Source organism: Melanotaenia boesemani, chromosome 21 (assembly GCF_017639745.1).
Source record: "Melanotaenia boesemani isolate fMelBoe1 chromosome 21, fMelBoe1.pri, whole genome shotgun sequence".
Taxonomy (NCBI): Eukaryota; Metazoa; Chordata; class Actinopteri; order Atheriniformes; family Melanotaeniidae; genus Melanotaenia; species Melanotaenia boesemani.
This window is the reverse complement of record NC_055702.1, coordinates 17,646,764-17,667,425: the sequence shown is the minus strand read 5'-3', so window position 1 is coordinate 17,667,425 and position 20,662 is coordinate 17,646,764. Positions and strand designations below refer to the sequence as shown.

The 20,662-nt window shown below is 37.0% G+C and overlaps 3 protein-coding genes across 3 annotated transcripts; 2 read left to right on the top strand and 1 right to left on the bottom strand.

Moving 5' to 3' along the window:
* The first annotated feature begins 766 nt into the window (after positions 1 to 766).
* Positions 767 to 6,342, top strand: si:dkey-220f10.4 (tubby protein homolog). The gene is made up of 12 exons (XM_041973553.1): positions 767 to 861; positions 2,328 to 2,487; positions 2,623 to 2,853; positions 2,996 to 3,133; positions 3,242 to 3,376; positions 3,465 to 3,622; positions 3,742 to 3,903; positions 4,049 to 4,161; positions 5,284 to 5,398; positions 5,482 to 5,580; positions 5,665 to 5,836; positions 5,930 to 6,342. Exons 1-12 carry the CDS (start codon positions 820 to 822, stop codon positions 6,061 to 6,063), a joined length of 1,659 nt encoding a protein of 552 aa, XP_041829487.1. The 5' UTR covers positions 767 to 819; the 3' UTR covers positions 6,064 to 6,342.
* A 1,513-nt stretch (positions 6,343 to 7,855) lies between these two features.
* On the top strand, positions 7,856 to 14,260 carry LOC121632256 (interleukin-21 receptor). Its single transcript, XM_041973554.1, has 8 exons — positions 7,856 to 8,470; positions 9,526 to 9,655; positions 9,735 to 9,937; positions 10,054 to 10,211; positions 11,187 to 11,361; positions 11,475 to 11,577; positions 13,407 to 13,485; positions 13,556 to 14,260. Exons 1-8 carry the CDS (start codon positions 8,371 to 8,373, stop codon positions 14,003 to 14,005), a joined length of 1,398 nt encoding a protein of 465 aa, XP_041829488.1. The 5' UTR covers positions 7,856 to 8,370; the 3' UTR covers positions 14,006 to 14,260.
* Positions 14,261 to 14,266: 6 nt separating this feature from the next.
* Positions 14,267 to 20,450, bottom strand: ube2ib (ubiquitin-conjugating enzyme E2Ib). The gene is made up of 7 exons (XM_041973562.1): positions 20,294 to 20,450; positions 18,839 to 18,917; positions 18,637 to 18,720; positions 18,256 to 18,328; positions 16,402 to 16,511; positions 15,522 to 15,601; positions 14,267 to 15,035 (listed from the first exon to the last, which is right to left on the bottom strand). Exons 2-7 carry the CDS (start codon positions 18,902 to 18,904, stop codon positions 14,972 to 14,974), a joined length of 477 nt encoding a protein of 158 aa, XP_041829496.1. The 5' UTR covers positions 18,905 to 18,917; positions 20,294 to 20,450; the 3' UTR covers positions 14,267 to 14,971.
* Positions 20,451 to 20,662: the final 212 nt, after the last annotated feature.

Here is a 20,662-nt window from a genome sequence, read left to right as displayed (position 1 = left end):
TTTTTGTTTGTTTGTTTTACTTTGTAAATAAAGGTTTGCTTTTTTAGAGTAAATATTACTGATAATTTTAAAAACTTTTTCAGTGGCCTAAACTGATCTAAATTGATATATTTCTCAATAACAGGCTGAGAAACATTGGACTTAGTGTTGGATAATAATAATAATTTCTTATTAAAGAAACTGCTCCTTGCAGTTTCACTGCTCTCTATCGTTGCTTGGTTACCATGTCAACGACATCATGTAGCGCTCTGCTACTAGTTAGCGTATAGCTGTTTTGTTAGTTTTCTGTGGTCATTTTAATGCTCTCTTTAAAATGTGGGGTGCAAAAGATAGAGGTATCGCTGAACTTCTGAGTTGTAGGACCATTTGCGCGTCCAGGCAATTTGCAGTGGCTTCCGTGTTTAGCTGTTTACGTCTGGGTAAGTGATGTAACTGAAGTACCGTGCTGGCTGAAACAGTGGCAGTAGTAAGGTATCACCCTCCAGTTTCCAGTTCTAACAGTAGGCCTTAACATCTTTATAAAGAGCCTGTCTGTCCACCATGACAGAGCTGTGCAGTGTAGTTTAAGAACATTATCCCCTTTTAATCCACTTTGCCTTCTGCTACATGCAGGTGGACAGACTGGCAGATAGAACTGGGTGGCACAATCAAACACTCGCCACCATACATAATTGCTCCGTGTGATTTTTCTTAGGGACAAAATAAATATTTTTCAATGTTCTGGCAGTGAGTCCTGACAGTGGATTTCTTCTGCTGTTTTCAGACAGTGTACTCGTATTTATCAACCGATTACTTTGCAGTTAGGAGCCTTGGTGAGGTATGGAGGACCCTGATATACGACAGCAGAAGCTGGATAATCAGGTAAATATAATAAATGCGTGCATTTTATAAACATCGAATAGCCTAGATTTATTTCTGTTTGCAAAAATAACAATGTACTTCACAAAATATTAGATGTTACTTTTTGGGGTTATTAAAGTATTCTTCATTGATGGATATCCAAAAGCAAACCATGTAATTGTCATAGTCATGTTGATTAGGGTTTATACTCTATATGACTTATAGCTAACAAGTTATTAAAACTTAAGGACAGCTTTGCAGAGAAACACAGCTTTGAAGATAGTCACAGGGTTGTAGTTGCCTCCATCAGAGCCACCTGCTGTTTGGAGCAACTGCTCAACTTTAATTCCCAGCTGTCTTATTCTGATCAGTAAGTTGGCTACTGACCTACAAACATTACAATTCAACATGAATGCTTAATTGCAGAAAAGTTGGCAAAGAATACATTGCTAAATACTGAAGTTAATAGAAGTTATTTTGGCTTTCTGATCCTAAATTGGAACCATTGTAGTGGTTGTTGTAGTAATCGCTATTAATGATATAGTATTCTGCATTTAAAATTAAATAGTGTGTCTTTAATACTACAATGTAAGTTTGATAGATACAGAGTAAAAACAAATTTATGTCATTAATGCTATTCTAAGACTTCCTAGTCAGAGTATTGTGCAAAATATAGTGAGCCACCTCTCTATTTTGCATCCAATAAGACTATTTTATATTTATACTGAAATCATAGTTGATTGCTATGTAATTGTTAAAAAAAAAAAAAAGTAATAAAAATAAGTTTTTTTTATGTCTACCTTCTCCTGTTAGGACACTTTGTCTTGTCTCTTTTTCTTTTTTTAACATATCTATTTTGTTGTGTTCTAAATAAAAGAGATAATAGAAATAAAGTAGTTTTAGTCATAGCTCTCCAGGCCTTCTGAAAGTTTCTCACTTTTTCTTTGAGCCATAGTTGCTTTTTAAATAATTTTCATTCTAGTCTGCATATGTGACCGCTTTTAAAGGAAAGTTTTTTTTTATTTGTTATTTGCAGTCCTGGACACAGGAACTTGTTGGATTTATCTGGCCCTCCAGTTGAGTCATTTACTATTTACTAACGCCTCACTAGACATGGTCTCCATGAAAAAGTGACAGAAAGTTCTTAAGGAAAGGGGAAAAAAGGAAAGGAACAGAAAGAAACAGAGCTGATTTGTATTTCACATGGCAGTATATAAATAAATGAGAGGTGGTTCAAGACTTTTGTATATTACTGTAAATTGATTATGTTTGATCAGTTTACTTTTGTATTGTGACCAAACACAATAATTATAATCCCACTCAAATTTAGTTGTCATCTAAATAAATAAAAAACTACCACAATGATCAACTGCAATAATATTGTGTTTTTAAGGTATAAAGAAATAAGATTTATTGCTTCCCCTGAAGTTATTTGCACATTGCTTGGAAACATTTTGAATGAAGTGTGATTCTCAATTGTCCCACAGCGTGCTCTATTGATGAAAAAACAGCAAAAGAAAAGAAATGATACACAAATGGTGGTGGCCAATCGAGATGCTCGCCAAAAGAATCGAAAGCACAAAGCTGCCAACTCTGATGAGACGCCTCTGCTGATCTGCCAGTCCCTGAGCAGCACCTCCCTGAGTGGTCAGAATCACAACTATCTCATATTATGTTGCTCTAGAAGAACTGTATATATTTTTTAAACTAGAAAATGTAGTGCCAGTGTGAGTATATTCTGTTCAGAAGCTTTTTTTTTGTTGCTGTATCTTGTTCTTGAAGATCAAGTTGAACATGCCCATGATAACCCCCTGGATGAGATCACACTGGGTGAAGATGACTTGACAGCAAGTGTGGTGTCAGATGAAATGCCTTCAGAAAAGCCTGGTACTCCCAAGAAGATTAATTTGGACGTTGACAGAGAGCATGGGGTGAAATTTGAAGGGGAGAATGAAGTCCCGCTGGAAGGGAAACAAACAAAAAAGAAAGATGTGAAGAAAGAGAAAACCAAACGTAAGATTTGTGTGATTAACCTTCATGGCTGAAGTGGTCTGGAACTGCCATGTGCTTTTAAGCATGCTTAAGTAAAGCTAGAAGACACTTTAGGTCTTATTAAATTATTAACCAGTATGTAACTTCTATACTGCTTTTGCAGCGGTGGAACAGATGGAGGAGAAAGAGGAAGAAAAGGACAAAGACCAAGAAAAAAAGGAGAAAAAAACCAAGAAGAAGGACAAAGTGAAGGAATCTGCAGAGCAGAAGACAAATAAAACAACCAAACAAGAACGTAAAAGTAATCTTATGAAATTATTATTACACAATAACAAACATATTGTCACTTTAAAATGCTTCACATTAAGCTTAATCTTTATGCTGTTGACCTTTCTTTTAATCTTTTTAGAAAAGCATTTACAGGAGGCTTCGACTCCTGAGATAGAATCAAGTCCAAAGAAAAACCACAATCAAAGTGACAATGAAGAAGAGAAGGAGCCTAAGGCTTCTCCATCACCAATGAAGAAAAAAGCACTAGATACATGTGCGTAAGGAACTGGTTCATTCTGCTTTCTGAGCAACGATGGTGTAAAGTCAAAGAGAGAATAATGTTTATGTGTTGATATTTACAGCCAGGTGTCAAATAAGCGACGAGAGCAAAGACGAGGAAATCCAGGATAAAGAGAAAAAAGAGAAAAAATCAAAGAAAGCAGAAAAAACTGCAAGTTTAGGATCACTCAACTCCAACTACAGGGAGACTTCATCATCAGGCAGTGAACAAAATGAAAGAGTGAGACATTATAAGTGAAAAATCCATTTCAAATATTATTATAATAATAAAAAAAAAAAAATTAAAAACTGTCACCAATCAGTATTGGTATAATAATTGTCATTTTCCCCCCATTTTAGTCAGCATCCCCAATGTCCTTGGAGGATCTTGAGAAGTTTGCCTTGCGTCCTGCTCCCAGAGATGTGACAATCCAGTGCAGAGTCACCAGGGACAGGAGAGGAATGGAGAAGGGAATTTACCCAACTTACTACCTCCACATGGAGAAAGAGGACGGGAAGAGGGTTAGCACTTCTGCAGATTTTCAATTAGATTATTGTTGACATGTAGTTCAAATAATAGTATTCTGTTTCTTGGGCTCCCATGTTTTAAAACTGTCTTCATTTTCTGTCTCCACTAAAATTCATTTTTCATTTTGTCATTATTAAGGTGTTTCTGATGGCAGGAAGAAAAAGGAAGAAGTGCAAAACATCCAACTATCTCATCTCCATTGACCCAACAAATCTAACGAGAGACACAAATTCATACATTGGAAAACTGAGGTATAACTCCCTTCATACTTTGTTAGAGAAGGCTTAACCAAAACCATTTTTTAGCGCATTCAACAAAAAAGTGCTGATGCAATCCTAATTTCCTTTTTCTCTTTTTCTTCCACTCTAAAATAGTTATCACTCCAGTTTTTTTTATTTAAATTAGTCCCAGAAACCTAATTTCTTAAAATATTAGGATGTGTAACAATCTGATAAAAACAAAATGCAAGAATCTGTAAACCACTGAAACCAGTTATCTAAATTTGAAGAAAAAAGATGAAATATCAAACGTTGAATCTGAGAAGTTTTACTGGTTTTTATTCCTTTTTTTCTTTTGTTTCTTTTTTAACATATTGATATGATTTATGAACTTGATGCCAGATGCAAGTTTTAAACAAGCTGTTTACCACTGTATTGTATTAGATCTTATTTCTATCAATTATAACCCAATTATGACACGTCTTTAATGTATTTTTTATTTTATAATGTTGTTTTCAGTGGATGACAGATTTTGACTGCAGCTCTGGCAGTTTAGCATCCAGCCTTTCAAATGATACATGCAGAATATGGTAGAAAAAAATGCATGTGACGTTATGTTTTTATTCAGATTCCACACAATGTCCATCTGTTCTGGAAACAGGGTTGTAATTTAACTCTTATATAGATATATAAACAAGACATACAGAGTTTACAGCCAGGCCAGCAGCTCTGAAGGGAACAGCTACAGTTGATGAATTACTAGATAAATCATTTGTGTATTTAAATTTTAAGAAACTAGACACATACTGTATAAAAAAAGATGAACATAGTCTCCAAGATCTTAAAAAATGTTGTCAGTTTGGAAATGCCTTCAACTTGCCTTCTTTCAAAAGGCCAGCAGATGGTTGTTGATGAGAAAATGACACTTCTGTTCAGGTTTATTACCTCAGTTTACACTTTCTTTATACATTTATTGTCTCAATCACTGCTTTCAAAAAAAGTTTTACTGAAAACAAAATGAGGTTTAATTCCATGTTATGGTCCTGTTAGAGTGGAATATTCTAAAACATTTTTGTGTAAAGACTGGGCTAACATGCTTTAGGCAGACATCTTGTTGTATTTGATCATGTATGTAACAGGACTTATTTGCTCTAGGTCCAATGTTTTGGGTACAAAGTTTACAGTCTATGATGGAGGTGAAAACCCAGAGAAGAAACCTTTCATTAAAGAGTGTGAATCTGTGCGGCAAGAACTGGCAGCCATCTGCTATGTGAGTCCCACGAACACATACCTCACTTTTACACAGAATACAAAACAGATAAATCTGTAAAACACTCATTTATCATGTTACAGGAGACAAATGTGCTGGGTTTCAAGGGTCCAAGAAAAATGACAGTGATCATCCCAGGCATGCTGGAGAACGATGAAAGAGTGTCCATCCGTCCTAAAGACGTAAATTACACAGCATATAAATAAAAAATGGTGATGGTTGAAAGTGAGGTTTTTCAGGTGAATTGAAACTTCATTTGATTCCAGGAGGCTGAAACTCTCCTGGCACGCCATGCAAGTGGCAACACAGACAAGCTGGTCACCCTGGTGAACAAATCCCCAAGCTGGAATGAACAGACTCAGTCATATGTGCTGAACTTCCATGGACGTGTCACCCAGGCCTCTGTGAAAAACTTCCAGATCATTCACCCTGACAATGGTAACATCGCTTATTAACTCTCCTCATTTAAAAAGAGAAAGGTCAGTAATGTTTGCCTTCACACCTTCACTCACTTCTTCATGTCTCTTGCAGAGGATTATATAGCGATGCAGTTTGGCCGTGTAGCGGAGGACGTATTCTCCATGGATTACAGTTTTCCAATGTGTGCCCTGCAAGCCTTTGCCATCACTCTCTCATCCTTTGATGGCAAACTGGCCTGTGAGTGACCTACGCTGGTGTGCCTCAAGTGCTTAACTTCAGTCAGATCTCTGATCTAAGTAGGAATTTACTATTTAAATAATAATAAAAGATATATACCCATATTTTCACTTGGAGTCATTTTCTTGACATTTCATACATGGTGAATATGAAGCCGTGCATGCCACAAACCCCAGAGGAGACTTGTTTTTAGGTCTTGGAATGATTTGCCACCAATTTTTATATTTTAAGTCAAGAAAAATAATAATAGTTATTTTAAGGATTTTTGTTCAAATTTGCCACATGTAAAGGATTTGTCACTTTGAAATATATTTTAACAATAACACTGAAATATTAAGTGTAAAAAAATGTTTGCTGGTCTATGACTGGTTATTATTATTATTATTATTATTATTTAAGTAGCAAAAATGTGCAGGTCTATTTGTTCTTCAGTGTCTACTTGGTGGATTTTGTAAATAAAATATTTATCTTTAACATGTGTATTTTTTTTCTTCTTTGTCTGTACACGATCAGTTTAATCTTATGAATATGTCCCCTTAAACCTGATATCTAAAACTTTTTGCTGCTGCTGCAATCATCCTGTAACATCTCAACTGGTCTGACCGCACGATATTTTAAGTCATGGAGCCATATCATGTCAGGGTATTTACCCCTGAAAAGGAAAGTTTCTTTTATCAAAGTTCTAAAACACTGAAAAAAGTATCGCACGCAGCAGCACTGATAAAAATTGCATATCTGTATTTCTGGTCTTGCACAATGTAAAGACTTGAAAACATTTTCTATTTCGCAAGAACATCAGTGCTGAACTCAAGCATATTTTCAAACCAAAGGTTCATGCTGCTTTACAGAGGGGGACATAGGTAATTTGGTTTCAACTAATGAAAATAACCCTTACTTGTATGCTCTGTGGTAAATTAAAATGGTCATAGGTGAAGAGATATTTTTAATGTCAAAACCAAAACGTCTGTTATCACATGGCCATGACTCTTTAGCTTTACTTGCTTCCTGTGTAAACGTTTTTGTCTAAAAAAAGCCATATATAAAATGCTGTGCTGTGAGAGCGTCACCTGTATTACTCATAGCTGCAACCTCTCTGCAAATGATAAAATAAGTTTCACACATGAACAATCTCCTGTTTTTCAGAACTGAAAGACATTTAGTTGCATGTTGAATCCTGATCTAAAAGTCTGAATATAGGTAGACTGGGAAAGTGCTTTATCCACAATATAAAACCTAATGCAGTAGGATGCAGGTTACTAACATATGGGCTAACAAGCTCTAAATCAATAAAATCACAAATCTTCAGGAAGCCGTGAGCCGCACCGTTAGCTCTTATCTTTAAGAGAATCACAGCAACACCCAAGCATCATTTGGCTGATCTACACCGCACTACACATTGCACAACAGCCTTACAGGTTGCACAACAGTCTTTATAAGAACGTTCCAGTTTCAGATTACTAAAATGTAAAGAATCTAAGTGCTTCAATAATTTGCTTCACTGTAACTGAGCCATAGGTATTATGGTATAAGTGGTCCCGATTAGGTCCAGATAAGCAAGAAACAGCTAAATATACTCACAATAAAATATAAAAATCAATGTGCCATGTGAGTGTACAATTAATATGACCACTGGGGACATTTTTAAATTTAGAGTTGTTATAGAGACAAATTGGCTTTACAATGCAATATGATATTTGATTTCAGTAAATGTTTGAACACAAAAGAATATGATGTAAGAAAAATAAATAACTGAAAAGAAATTCAGCTGAAAAGGTTTTATTTTAGTGACCTTTTTATTCTTCCAACTACTGATTTTTTAAGTGGAGTTAAAGCTGTGAAACTTGTTTGTACAATAGTTTTTGTTACGTGACAAGTTTAATTTAACCATAATGTATAAGGTATCTGTTTTTATTGTTTTATTAGGTCAGTGATCAAAATGCATCTTAGCACAGTGTCTATATGGCGTTTTGCATTCTGCCCAATTCCACAGGTTACTGAAGTGATGAAATCTTATAGACTCAACAAAAACTGTGTCAATGTTGTTCAGCTGATTTGGTTATTTGAAAAGAAAAGAAAAAAACACAAATAATTGTATTTGGTTAAATTGCAGTTATTCCCCTGTCTCACACTTTCATCTCTGTCTCACAGCTTATTTTAATTTCTAATATCCTGCTTCAGTATAGACATGCTATTGGTGCAAAACAGAGCGAGTGGATCCGCCCTCTCTGAGCCTGCACTTAAGATTTTGGTATGAAGGTTTCAGAGCAACATGACTTCATCTCAGGGTTGATGCAACATCTGGACTGACTATCGTGATGGATCTCTGTCCTCTCCTGAGGCTGAAGGTGCTGCTGCTGACTGTGTTTCTGTTCAAATCTACCACCGTCACGTGGCTGCAAGCGGATTCCATCACAGGTTAGATTTCTTTCTTTTAATCTGAATGTCAAAGAGCAAAAGAATGAATACATTAGTATAACATTATATACTCGTCAGTATATTGTCTGCATTGTACTTCGTTAACATTTTGTCCTGAAAATACAACAACGTGGAAATGTGTGATGTGAAGTAAACTGAAGTGGTTAGAAGTTGTTGAACACTGAAATACTTTAGAAATATTTTGATTAGCATTTTTTTTCTTTTCTATTTTTACTTTTTTAAATTTACAATAAACAGTTGTTTTAGTAAGCAGTTTGAAGGGGCTTCATCATAATCACATACATATGCAAATGTTAAATATAAACTGATGTTAGGGATGGCTGGAGCTCAATATATAGAAAAAGTTGTAAACTAGATCATGCGATCTTTGAACCACTGAGACTGAGTTGAAGCTTAACCCATCAAGCAGAAAAGATGAGATAAGGTGTTTATTATCAAAATGTATGTGCTTCAGATTATGTCAATCAGCTGTGAGCTCTTAGTGGCTCCTGAGGAACACTATCTGTGGTAGACTGGTCGTCTTGTAGCTTGTAGGTTGCCGGTTCGATCCTCAGCCTATCAAGCAAGACACCCCAAATTTCTCCTGATGGGTTGTGGTTAGCGCCTTGCATGGCAGCTTCCGCCATCAGTGTGTTAATGTGCGTCTGAATGGGTGAATGTGAAAAACACTTTGGTTAAAAGCGCTATATAAATACAGACCATTTACTTTCTGACTCAGTCTATAAAAAAGAAAAGAGAGAGACTAATTTAGTCTTGAACTGCTTCCAAAAACTATATGCATGCATGTGAAAGGTTAGAGCAGTGATCATGTGAATGAGCGAGTCATTCTGCCGTTTGAAACACTTTAAACCAAAAGTACCACTTGAAACCAAAAGGTACACAACTAAAGCTAAAGCTGTTTGACAAGTAACATAAATAAAGTTAAGTTTGTGGTAAGAGGTCAACAAAAGAGTTTATTAATGTGGTGACACTTGCTGGACAGCTATGTGAAGTCTCACAAACACTAAATAAAATATCTCCCATGTGTTTTTCAGGAGTCGATGGCAATCTTCATTGTTTTAATGATTACCTGTACACCGTCAACTGCTCACTGAAAATTACACCAGAAAACAACTCAGCATGCAACAACTCCTACCGGCTCACATTTACAGAAACACAGGACCAGTGAGACACATTTTACTCATTAAGTATGGTTCACCTTTCATATGATGATATCTCAATACTGCTTCTCTTCCTCACCCAGGAAGACGTTTGAGTGTGTGTTGACCAACACCAAAGATGGTTATTTCTGCTCCATCATAACATTGGCTGTGACGACTGAAGATGACTATTACTCAGAAACATTTACAGATTCAAATGTCTATGAAATCTCGCTTTGTCACCACAAAGTTAATGGGTCTGACTTCTGTGAGCTGTTGGATGAGAAATATTATCCAGAAAAACACAGTAAGCAACATTTTTATGCTCTCTATTGTTACAGTTGGATACAAGAATCTGGTGTATGTGTTTTAAAAGAATCACAAGGGTTTACCTTTTTGAAATCTAAATTATTTTTCCGTTAGTCAAACCAAACATGCCATGCTGCCTCACAGTTAGGCACAACTCAAGCCAACACCACTTCACTTGGAAAAGCACCTATGAGGAATACAGCTCTTCCACCCTACTGACAGATAATCTGCAGTTTCAGCTGATCTTCTACAAAACGGGAAACAAACATGAGGTGAGGTACAGTTTGTGTCACCAGAGCCCACTTTACAGATGGCTGTGTGAGTATAGATATATATATATTTGTGTGTGTGAAATATAATTAGCTTCTGGTTTGGTACCTGAGAAAAGTCAAATGCCACATATGGTGCCAAAACATACCCAAATGGCATATTTGGTAGTTCAGTCTGTTAAAACATCTATAAAAACAGCTCAGACTCACATTTTACCATCTACTTTTCTACAGCTGCTCACCAGACGTTACTTTACTAACACTAAGATTAATTGTGCAACTATTCTATCATTCAAATGTGGTTTTCACTCTAAATAAAGCTTTTTCTAGGCAGAGATGAAAATGTTCATTTTCTACTGTTACAGGTGAATCTATTCGGACTCAGTTACACGTCTTTATTCTGTCACATCATTTTTTTCTTTTGATATCAAGAATAATATATACAGCCATTTTAGTTGTGAAGATATACTGCATTTATTTTGGGCGTATCATTGCAAATAGGAGACAAAAAAAAGTAGGCTTCAAGAGGTTAATACTGCAAGAATGACAGTGAAGATGTATTTTGTTCTTCGAGACAACTGTTTGCAACAAATAAATAATTAATGGATATAGCCTTTTTTTCTCATAGCAGACACCCTCTCTTGTAGCTTGTCTATTCAGCTTGTCTTGTCATCGATGCAGTGTGTAGGTCGTGGACAACAGTCGGCTAAAGAGCAAAATGTTTAGTGTTAAAAGGGCTTTATCTAAAATATAGTCCAAATACCTATGGTCTGGACTGTGCATGCCATTCATGACAATAATTCCATTTTTTAGTCAAACTATTGGTTATTTTAACAGTCAAGTTATATCCCCCTTCATAAGTTATGCAAATAACATTAATTAATTGAATAATAATTAATTAATTTTGAAAGAAATTTGCTCAGGATGTCTCTCACCATTGAAAATTTGCATGGATTAAACCGTACTTACTTATTTCAGGGAGTAATACATATTAACACAGACATTGGAGAATATTCTGTGAATGATGAGAAATTTGTGCCAGACACTGATTACGCTGCCAGAGTTCGGTCCAGTCCTAACATGGTTCATTACACGGGGCAGTGGAGTGACTGGTCCTCTGAGGTTCTCTGGAAAACGGAGCCAGCAGTGGAAGGTGAGTGTCACAAGAATTTTCACAGCTTGTGAAGAAAGAAACATCTGAAAATTTGTCTCTGCACATGCAGTTGTCTTGTTTCAATATGTCCCTGTCTGTGTGTTCTTGCACAGGTTTATCAACAAATACGTCCACTGTTGAACTGCGTATGGTGTTTATAGCTTTATGCATGATGGCGATACTCGTCTTACTTTTGTGCTTTGCATCTGTGAAAAAGTAAGGCCCTCTTTCAGCTTTGGACTCTTCAGATCTCTGAAAATAAACTAGTTTACTGCTATGAGAACATAACGCAACAGATGTTGAAACTGAGACATTTTAACATTTAATGGAAACTATTAGCTCATTTTGAATTGTGTAGCATCCATTTATGTACCAAGTAAGACCATTTGTTAGAGTTTTAGAGATGAATGTTGCCCCGTCCTTGTCTAATGCAGATTTTAAGCTGCCGTTGTTGCAGGATTTTTCACTTCATGTTACATCAAATGTTTTTGATTGGTGGAAAGTCTGGACTGCAGGCAGGCCAATTCAGCACATAAACACTTCTCCTCAATGGCCATGCTGTTGTGATGGATGCAGTATGTGGTTTAGCATTGTCTTCCTGAAATTTGCATGGCAGGGCAGATGTTGCTCTACAACCTCTATGTACTTTTTATCATTAATGCTGACTTCACAGACGAGTCACTTGGTTGCATTTGTGCCTACGGCTGCCCATGCCTTAGGCACAAATGCAACCCCATACCATCAGAGATGCAAGCTGATAACAAGTTGGATGGTCCCTCTCCTCTTTAATTAGCAGAAGTTTTTAAAAAGAATTTCAAATTTTGATTCAGCTGACCAGAAAGTTTCTTAGTTTGACTCAGACGAGTTTAAATCAGCTTTGGCCAAGAGAAGATGGTGGCATTTCTGGATTGTGTTTACATAAGGCTTCTACTGTGGATGAAAGACCTGCATTTGTGGATTTCTGTGTCCGCAGACTGATTTCTGGACGTGTTCTTTAGACAATGCAGTGATTTCTAGTAGATAATCTTATCTGTTTTTAATGCAGAATCACATGAGGATTCAAGATCACAAGCATCATGCTTTGGCCATCAACCTTGTTTCTTGTGTACAGAGATTCCTTCTGATTCTTTTAATCTTTTGAGTTTACTGTACATCAGGGATGGGAAAAGTCAGTCCTCGAGGGCTGCAGTCCTGCTTGTTTTGGATGCTTCCAGCAGTAACACAGCTGAATAAGATTAACGGGTCAACATGCTTGGTTAGAACTTGACAACAAGCTTTGAGGAAATCTTTTTAATTAGAAGCAGGTGTGTTGGAGCAGGGAAACATCTCAGATCGGCAGAACTCCAGGACTCCCTCAAAGAGTTGCCCACTCTAGCTGTAAATGGTGGAACCTTCAAAGTCTTCATAATTCAGCATTGTGTAACTTTTTCATGAAATTGTTCTATAATTTTTAGACGCAGTTTTCTTGCTGACTGGCAAACCTCTGTCTACCTTAACATCTGAGACGCTGCCACTCTGAAATGCTCTCCAGTCATGTCACTGACTTGTTAAATAATCCAGGTCAGGGGTGCCAAAATCCAGTCCTCAAGAGCAACTATCCTACAACTTTTAGATTCATCCCTTCTCCAACACACCAGAATCAAATGGTAGAATTTCCTTAATGCCTGGTAACAAGCTATTCATTTGATTCAGTTGTGCTGGAGAAGGAAGACACCTAACAGTTACAGGATAGTAGCTCTCGAGGACTGGACTTGGACACCCCTAATCTAAGTAGTTGTCAAATGCTTCTCTAGTTGTTTCTGGTAATTACACTTCCAGCTTTTTCAGATATGTTGCTACAATTAAATTCAAACTGAGCTAAAATGTTACATAAAATAGCAATGGTAAAACATCTGTTGCAACATCTGTTTTCTGTTGGAAATATAAATATGGTTTTATGAGATTAGCAAAGCATTGCATTAGTTCCACTTAATATTTATGTATATATACATTTATATATGCATTTAAGTACTATAAAGAGTCTTCAATATTTTATTTAAACACAGGTGGAGGCAGGGCACCTTTATCCCAACTCCAGCTCCCTATTTTCATACCTTGTACACTGACTGCAAGGGAGATTTCAAGGTAAGTTTAGGCTTTCACATGAAATGAAGGCATGCTATTGAAATATACCTGAACATCTGTGTAATTACAGAGCTGGGTCATTACACAAGAAAACACAGCAGACATGCTGAAGGCAGAGGAGACGCTCCAAATCGACACTCTGATCAAAGGTGTCGAGATCCAGGAAGATGAGTGTCCACCCATCTTTCAACAGCATTTAATGGAGGGCAGTGCATATAACAACATACCGACCCAAATGCGTGATTCTGATCTCCTGAGCATGCCGTACACGGACGACAGCATTGGTCAGGAGCATTCAGTACAAACTCTGCCGGTGTTCATCCAGTCAGGCAGCCCTGCCGAAGACTCAGGCTGCTGGCTCTGCAGCGACACATCCCTGGAGAAGGAGCCTCCGTGGTACTGCAATGAGTACTGCACCTTGAGCTGCTTCCAACAGTCTGGCTCTGACCATCCTAAGTGCCTAAATCCTGAGCCCTGTCCAGCAAGGATTATCAGTGTGGATGCCTTTGGGGAAGCATGAACCCATTAATTTCAAAGATAGTAAAATTTTATAATAAACCTTGATATATACTACAATCAGCACAATGCTACTGTACACTTGTAAATGAACTTTTCCCTACTAAAGATGAAGCTACTGTAAAATGCTTTTATGTATAATTTTCATTAAATTGATTGCACTTCGTGCCATATGTGCCAAAATAGGTCTCAAAGCAAAAATTCTTTCTGAATATTTTTTCTAACACTGGTCAAGTTGTATTGTGTTCAATAAAGAAAAATGTAATTTTGTAGAAAGTTTTATTAAGCCAACACATACATGAACAAAGCACCATATAACCATAAAGTCTGATACAGAAGTAAGCCTACCTGCCTCAGTAACTGGGGCCATTTTTATTTATTCCATAGCAAACACTCTGAATAACAAAAAGACAGCCAAGGCAGCAGATTCTATCGTATATTACAGCATGCTGAATAGAAAACCTGGGAAATAATTAGAACCATCTAGAGACACTAGTGAGATACAACAGTATAAAAGTGCCATTCATTATACAGCAGTTGAAATACTGACAATGAAATAAGCTAATTTACAATAACTTTATGGGAAATAAAGAGGGAAACAAAAAAGGAAACCCTGTGAAAGAGTAAAATAAAACAAAGACATTTCCTTCCATGAACATCGATGACAGCCGGCTTGCATGGGGTTGATGAAACTGAAGCTGTGTCCCTTGCACCACATAAGACAATGTTTAAAAAGAAATGGCCAGGTTGCTGAAGCACCTGTCCCCTCCCGGCATTATGCCCCAACCGGCAATTAAGAATAAAAATGGATAGGTGAAGGGAGAACAGATGGCACAGAATGTGTGGAGTTTAAATAGAAGTCTTTAAGCAAGTCCCGATGTAAGAGGAGCACATTCATTGAGAGACTGAGCGGGGAGGTGATTCTTGTTAAACCCATTCCTTCTGCCGCAGCGGAGCGAGTCTTCGCCATTTACGAGGGGGAGAATTTTTTGGCTTGTGCTCGAACTCTTTTTTCATATTCTACTCTGTTTTGGCTAAAGAAAAAAAAAAAAAAAAAAAAGAATAAAAAAATAGTTATATTGAAGTAAACCAATAAAGAAAAAAAGGCATTTAAAAGCCATTTCATGAAAAAAAAAAAAAAAAGAATGTTTTCAAGTGACTAAAGATTTAAAAGAAGTCTTCCCCTACAAACAAAAATATTTGGTCATATATAATCGGTCAGGATCTGTACTGCCAGCTCGTCTAGTTGGGGTGTGAATCACAAGTTTGAAACATTCGTTTAAAAAAATAAAATTATTCCTCAGCTCTAAAATGAAGACCAAATGGTTCCTATAACAAAAAGACTGCACCAGATTCTGTACAGTACCAGTCAAAATTTTTAACACACTCAATGTCCAAACTTTTGACACATTTCAATTGTGTTAGATCAGGGGAAACAATGAAAACCTGCAGGATACCGGTCCTTGACGATCAGGGACGAAAAAACAAAAACTTCAAAAGGGTAATAAAGTGCTACTTACCAGTAGATTGTGTATGCCTCTGCTTGGGCTGGATCCTGGATATTTGGCTCATTTAGGAGTTCCTGGATACCTAATAAGATCTACGGGGGGGGGGGAGACAAAACAAAAAAAACATCAATATTTGATTTCTCCGGCTCTTTCAAAATAATTGAGACTTAAGATGCATAAAAATATAAAAGTACCATATTTTCTGGACTATAAATCTTACTTTTTTTTGGAGTTTGTCTGGTCCTGCAACAATCAGATGCAACTCGCATATATTTAATTTAACATGTTTTTAAATGTTAATTCATACCAACCACATACCAAAGAGTAAACATTACCGTCTACAGCCGCAAGAGGGTGATCTAGGCTTGTGATAAACACTGTCTGCTTCAGTAACACTAAAAAAATTAACTAAAACAAATTTAAAAGACAACTGAGAAAAACTGAACACAAACAAAATGCCCCAAAAGAAGAAAATCCTATTCTGCAGATTACTAAAGTGCAGGTAGTAAAATACGCAACTGAAAATGGAAATTGAGCAGCAGCTGAAGAAGTTGTTCAGAAACAACACTAAGGACATTTCAATCAGCTGTTCATTAAGTGTTATAAGGAGACTAGTTCTCACCAGTTTTTAAAAAAAAAAAAAAAAAAAAAATCCTGGAGGAAACCCCGGTGTTACGTTAACATACCGGACACACACTCAGCCCGTTGTTGCCATTTTTGAGTTTTTGCCTTTACAGATGAAAGGTTTGTTTACGGTCTTGGATTTTGTGAAATGTCTAAATAAATGCAACTAGACCAGTGCAACTTGAAGTCCAGAAAATACGGTACTGTAAAACCAGAATGCAAATATTCTATTACACCCAAAGCCAGTGTTATGAATGGTTATCCAAACCTGCTTTATTGTGATGGCCGGTCTCCAGTCCTTGTCCTCCTCTAGAATAGATAGGCATACTGTGCCTGATGGATACACATTTGGATGGAAGAGTGGAGGCTCAAATTTACCTAAGAAAAGAAAAAATAAAATCCATTCATGTTGTGGAAAGCAGCAGCTTTTTTTTTCAGCTCCTTAATCTAATTTTGATGCAGCATTCAAACACGGTCAGCCATACTTCTACTCATTTTATATTACAGTATTATGGCACTGTGCGCGATCATAGCAGTAATTTAACTCTTGATACAGACAAGAACCTACTATTGTAAGACAGACAAGGTTCTCCCCCCCCCCCCCCGATCATTTTGATCTGGTTTCCGAGACAGTCCCAAGTAACTGAAGTAATTTCAGGATAAGACACAGGCTCTCCATTCACTTCCACCAGTGGACAAGGAGCCGGCGTCTGAAAACACGTCAACCAGATGAAAAACAGACATTTTTTTTTTTTTTTTTTTTTTTTAACTCTCCCAGAAAGGGGAAGACGGAAACAGTCGCACTCCAGTGAGAAACTGGAACCTTCTCTGGTGTTACACCGAGAACGTCATGTTCACTGTGGGAACGCGCACACAACTGGACAAGGCAATCCATCATTACTGTAGCCATTTCCAAGCTGTATTATGGCTTAAAATAGATCAAATATTCTTTGGAGGTTTTATTTCCGTTAACCAGTAACAGTATCTGATATGGACTTCAAGAATATTTAGAGCGACTTCACAGAATGAAACTGTACATCAGGACATTTAAAAAGTAACTGTTGAGTGTTACATGTATGAAACTAAAGAGTCAAAACAGACTTGTTTGTTGATAGATGGATGTAGGTCGGTGTTGTCCCAAGTCTTTAGTGTGTCTTCTAACCTAAGAATATTACTTGGGAAAAGTCTGTCAGTCATTGCTGTGAGAGGAGCAACAGAGATCATTCATTCAACCACAACCAAAGAGAGCAGCATATTTTAACAGTTCAGATTAGAGCTGCAACTAATGACTATTCTGATGGTCGATTACTCACTGACTATTAAAACGACTACTCGACCAATCGGATTATGTATCTCATGATTATTATAAAAAGGATTTTATTTTACTTTCAGCTTTGAAATTTTGCATAAGGTTGTTAAGTCCAACGTGCCTCCTCTTTAAATGTTCAAGCATTGCAGACGTACTTCCGTGGTACACAAGGTCCGCTTTACAAATCTCACATGTATTTAATTTATTTTGTAAGTTTAACATTAAGTTATCCCAGACTTTTAACGTTCTCCGCCGCCGTTTTCTTTCCTAGTCCTAGCATGTGCATCTCTCAGCAGAGATAGGATTAGAAGACGATGTCTCACTCTGTGTTTTTTTTTTTTTTTTGCCGACAATAGTCGACGGCTAAATTAGTTGACGACTATTTTTATTGTCGACTATTCTCGACAACGTCGACTAATCGTTGCAGCCCTAGTTCAGATATCTAAAATTACTGGATATTGTGCTTATCATCCTCAGGTTTTGTTTCATATATGATGGGGCTCATCAGTTTGGTGAAGTGCCCATTAGATCAGTACATCTTGTTTGGCTCCTACAATGTTCACAGCAGTGAGTTTATAGATGGATTAAGCAGAGTAGTAGAGTTCAATGCTCCGGACTTCACGAGACATTTAAGAAAACCAGACCTTAATGTTTTTGTTAATTTCATGATTACCAGAAAAATAAATGGTTACCAGTATCCAGATATGAATTATACTTTAGTGATGTAAAATATCCATGAGGAGAACATAATGCTGATGCTACCCTTTAATGATTTTCTCTTTTTTTAATAACAAGTCAGGGCCAACGACTTACATTTTGGGGGTGAAGAAGGATAGTCATCTTTGAACAACATGCGCAGTTTGAAAAGACCTCCTTCCCATGGAGTCTATAAAGACAGACAACTATTAAATGAGCTTTGCAAAAGAAAGTCACATCACTTCCAAGTTTTCAACTTACATGCAGTAAATGCACTGTTATTATTTGAAGTAAAAAAAAAACAAAAAAAAAAAACAAAAAAAAAACACTTAGTATTTGGATATTAATGATGTTCCACATAAATGTTAGACCCTATAAAAGTTGATCTAGTCATCTTTATGTGAACGCCAGGAAATTAAATAAATAATCTTCCAGGTCTGTAGCACATGTTACGGTCTCGTAAAACTCAATGTTTCCTTAATCAGCAGAGAACTTTACCCCTTTCTTGCCAGGAATTGCGCACTCCCAATTCATGAGATTCATTGTTCCATCTGGATTTTTTGTAGGTACAGCTACAAATCCCTGGGGAGAGAGTGGGGTGATCCAGTAAACAAACCAGATTTTGCTATCCAAGTGAAGACCAACCAAAGGAACTTTTATGCAAAACCATAGCATGCAAACTTCCCAAAACACTACTTACAAAAGGATGGTCCTTTCGCCATGCCTTGCGCTCCTGAGCGAGCCGGCTTAATGCAATGCCTGACATGATTTGGAAACTCCTGCAACACCAGAGAATTTTAGGAAGACTATGAAAAGACATGTAACCAAGCACAAAAAACAAACAAACATTAACACCCGCACCGACTTTCTTTAATGACCATTTCCACCTTTTGGCTCAAACTAATTAGCACAGACAGGGCTCTTAAGATGGGCACCATTTCCACACATTGTAAAGGGCAATACGAGACAAACATCAGATTGCATGTTGGATACTTTGACACACCTGTAAGAAGTGGAGAGATTTTCAGGCTTAGGGACATCCTCATTATAGAAATTGTGAGTTGAAGTATTTTTCTATAAGTTTAAAACCTTACTGTGATTACTAGTTTATTTTCAAGAAAATCCTACACACATTTAACTCCACTGAAGTGAATTACTATTTTCTGTTTTAATATTTTACTATTTTATGTTGTTTTGATCATGACTGGGATCATCTGGATACAACTAAAGTTTAATAACCCTGAAAACGTGACGTATCTTGAATGTGGCACTGCCTACTTTCACTAACTTCTCTTGTTACAGGGTTGGCTTTGTGGAGGCCCACTTAGAGACCAATTTAGATGTCTAATTAAGACGCTACATTAAAATGCCTTATTTCTACAGCAACGATTATTTGTTATGTATAGACAATTAAGTGAAACAGCAAGATATTATGCCCTAAACTGATACTATAAAGTTGGGTACTTCTTAGACAATTTACAGGTAATGCTAAACGAGTTTTCTTTAGCCTTGGAAGTGCCGTGCTCGAAGGTAGCGTTTCATCTGATATCTCTGGAAGGCTAAAGAGCTAGCTCACTTAGCCGGCACTAGAGAAAATGCTTCTCATGTTTATGTGCTTTCTGGTTTAAAAGCAGAAACAGGTCCCATCGCCGTTAACATGCTATTCGTTTCACGTTCACTTAGCTCTGGTATAAAGTTATGGTCTACGTAAACGTTCTTAAACTGATTACAATTTCTATTTAAGTAGCAAGCTAGCCTATTAGCTTTATAAGCTAACTCATGTGCGCCAGAATCATGCTATATCTCAACAGGCGCTGGCGCTGTTAGCGTCCCACACGGCCTGATGCAGCATAAAAATGCGCAACTGCACTTGATTTGGGCACAATTTAAGACGAGGGGGGGAAAAAGTGACCACTAACGTTCATCTAACGCTAAATAGTAATTGTAATTTTGGGATAGCAAACAAGGATGCAAAATAACTGATCTCAGGTAAATCATGTAACAATACATTAAATAATATGGACAAAGAACGCTCGCTCTTGAAAGGCGCACATTTATGCGTTACCAAACTAGCGAAAATGGCGCAAACTGAAGCGGGCAAAATATCACAATACACGAGAAAACTAACATCTCCGTGATCAGGGTACATTCCTACCTCTCAGTATGGCTGCACTGGCTCTGTTAATAATGCGAAATGAATTATTCGTGCTCGAATCCTGTTAAATCTGGTAAAGTTTCCCTCCTGAAAAACCACCCGCTCCGAGTCGAGCCAAAAACAGCAAAGCGAAATAGTTATCCCTCCTGTACTTCCGGCTTTGGTTAAATACCTCCAGGAAGATGCGACTACGCACTAAGACTTCAGTCGTTTGTGTTTTCAGTGGAAACTTTACAATGCCAAGAATAAAAATATATCAGTTAGACCGATTAGTTGCTTGTTAGTTTTTAATACAGCGTGTAAGCGTTTAAGAACAATTTCATACCTTTAGCTAATATAAATTTGATTGTTGTTGCCATCTGCACATGC

Excerpts from the sequence above, each read along its gene's own strand:
- si:dkey-220f10.4 (XM_041973553.1), top strand. The coding sequence starts at position 820 with ATGGAGGACCCTGATATACGACAGCAGAAGCTGGATAATCAG. Across the intron at positions 862-2,327 it reads AGCAGAAGCTGGATAATCAG|CGTGCTCTATTGATGAAAAA; the intron begins GTAAATATAATA and ends ATTGTCCCACAG. Across the intron at positions 3,623-3,741 it reads GCAGTGAACAAAATGAAAGA|TCAGCATCCCCAATGTCCTT; the intron begins GTGAGACATTAT and ends CCCCCATTTTAG.
- LOC121632256 (XM_041973554.1), top strand. The coding sequence starts at position 8,371 with ATGGATCTCTGTCCTCTCCTGAGGCTGAAGGTGCTGCTGCTGACTGTG. Across the intron at positions 9,938-10,053 it reads ATATTATCCAGAAAAACACA|TCAAACCAAACATGCCATGC; the intron begins GTAAGCAACATT and ends TTTTTCCGTTAG. Across the intron at positions 13,486-13,555 it reads ACTGCAAGGGAGATTTCAAG|AGCTGGGTCATTACACAAGA; the intron begins GTAAGTTTAGGC and ends GTGTAATTACAG.
- ube2ib (XM_041973562.1), bottom strand. The coding sequence starts at position 18,904 with ATGTCAGGCATTGCATTAAGCCGGCTCGCTCAGGAGCGCAAGGCATGG. Across the intron at positions 18,329-18,636 it reads CAATTCCTGGCAAGAAAGGG|ACTCCATGGGAAGGAGGTCT; the intron begins GTAAAGTTCTCT and ends CTGTCTTTATAG. Across the intron at positions 16,512-18,255 it reads TCCTTCTTCACCCCCAAAAT|GTAAATTTGAGCCTCCACTC; the intron begins GTAAGTCGTTGG and ends TTCTTTTCTTAG.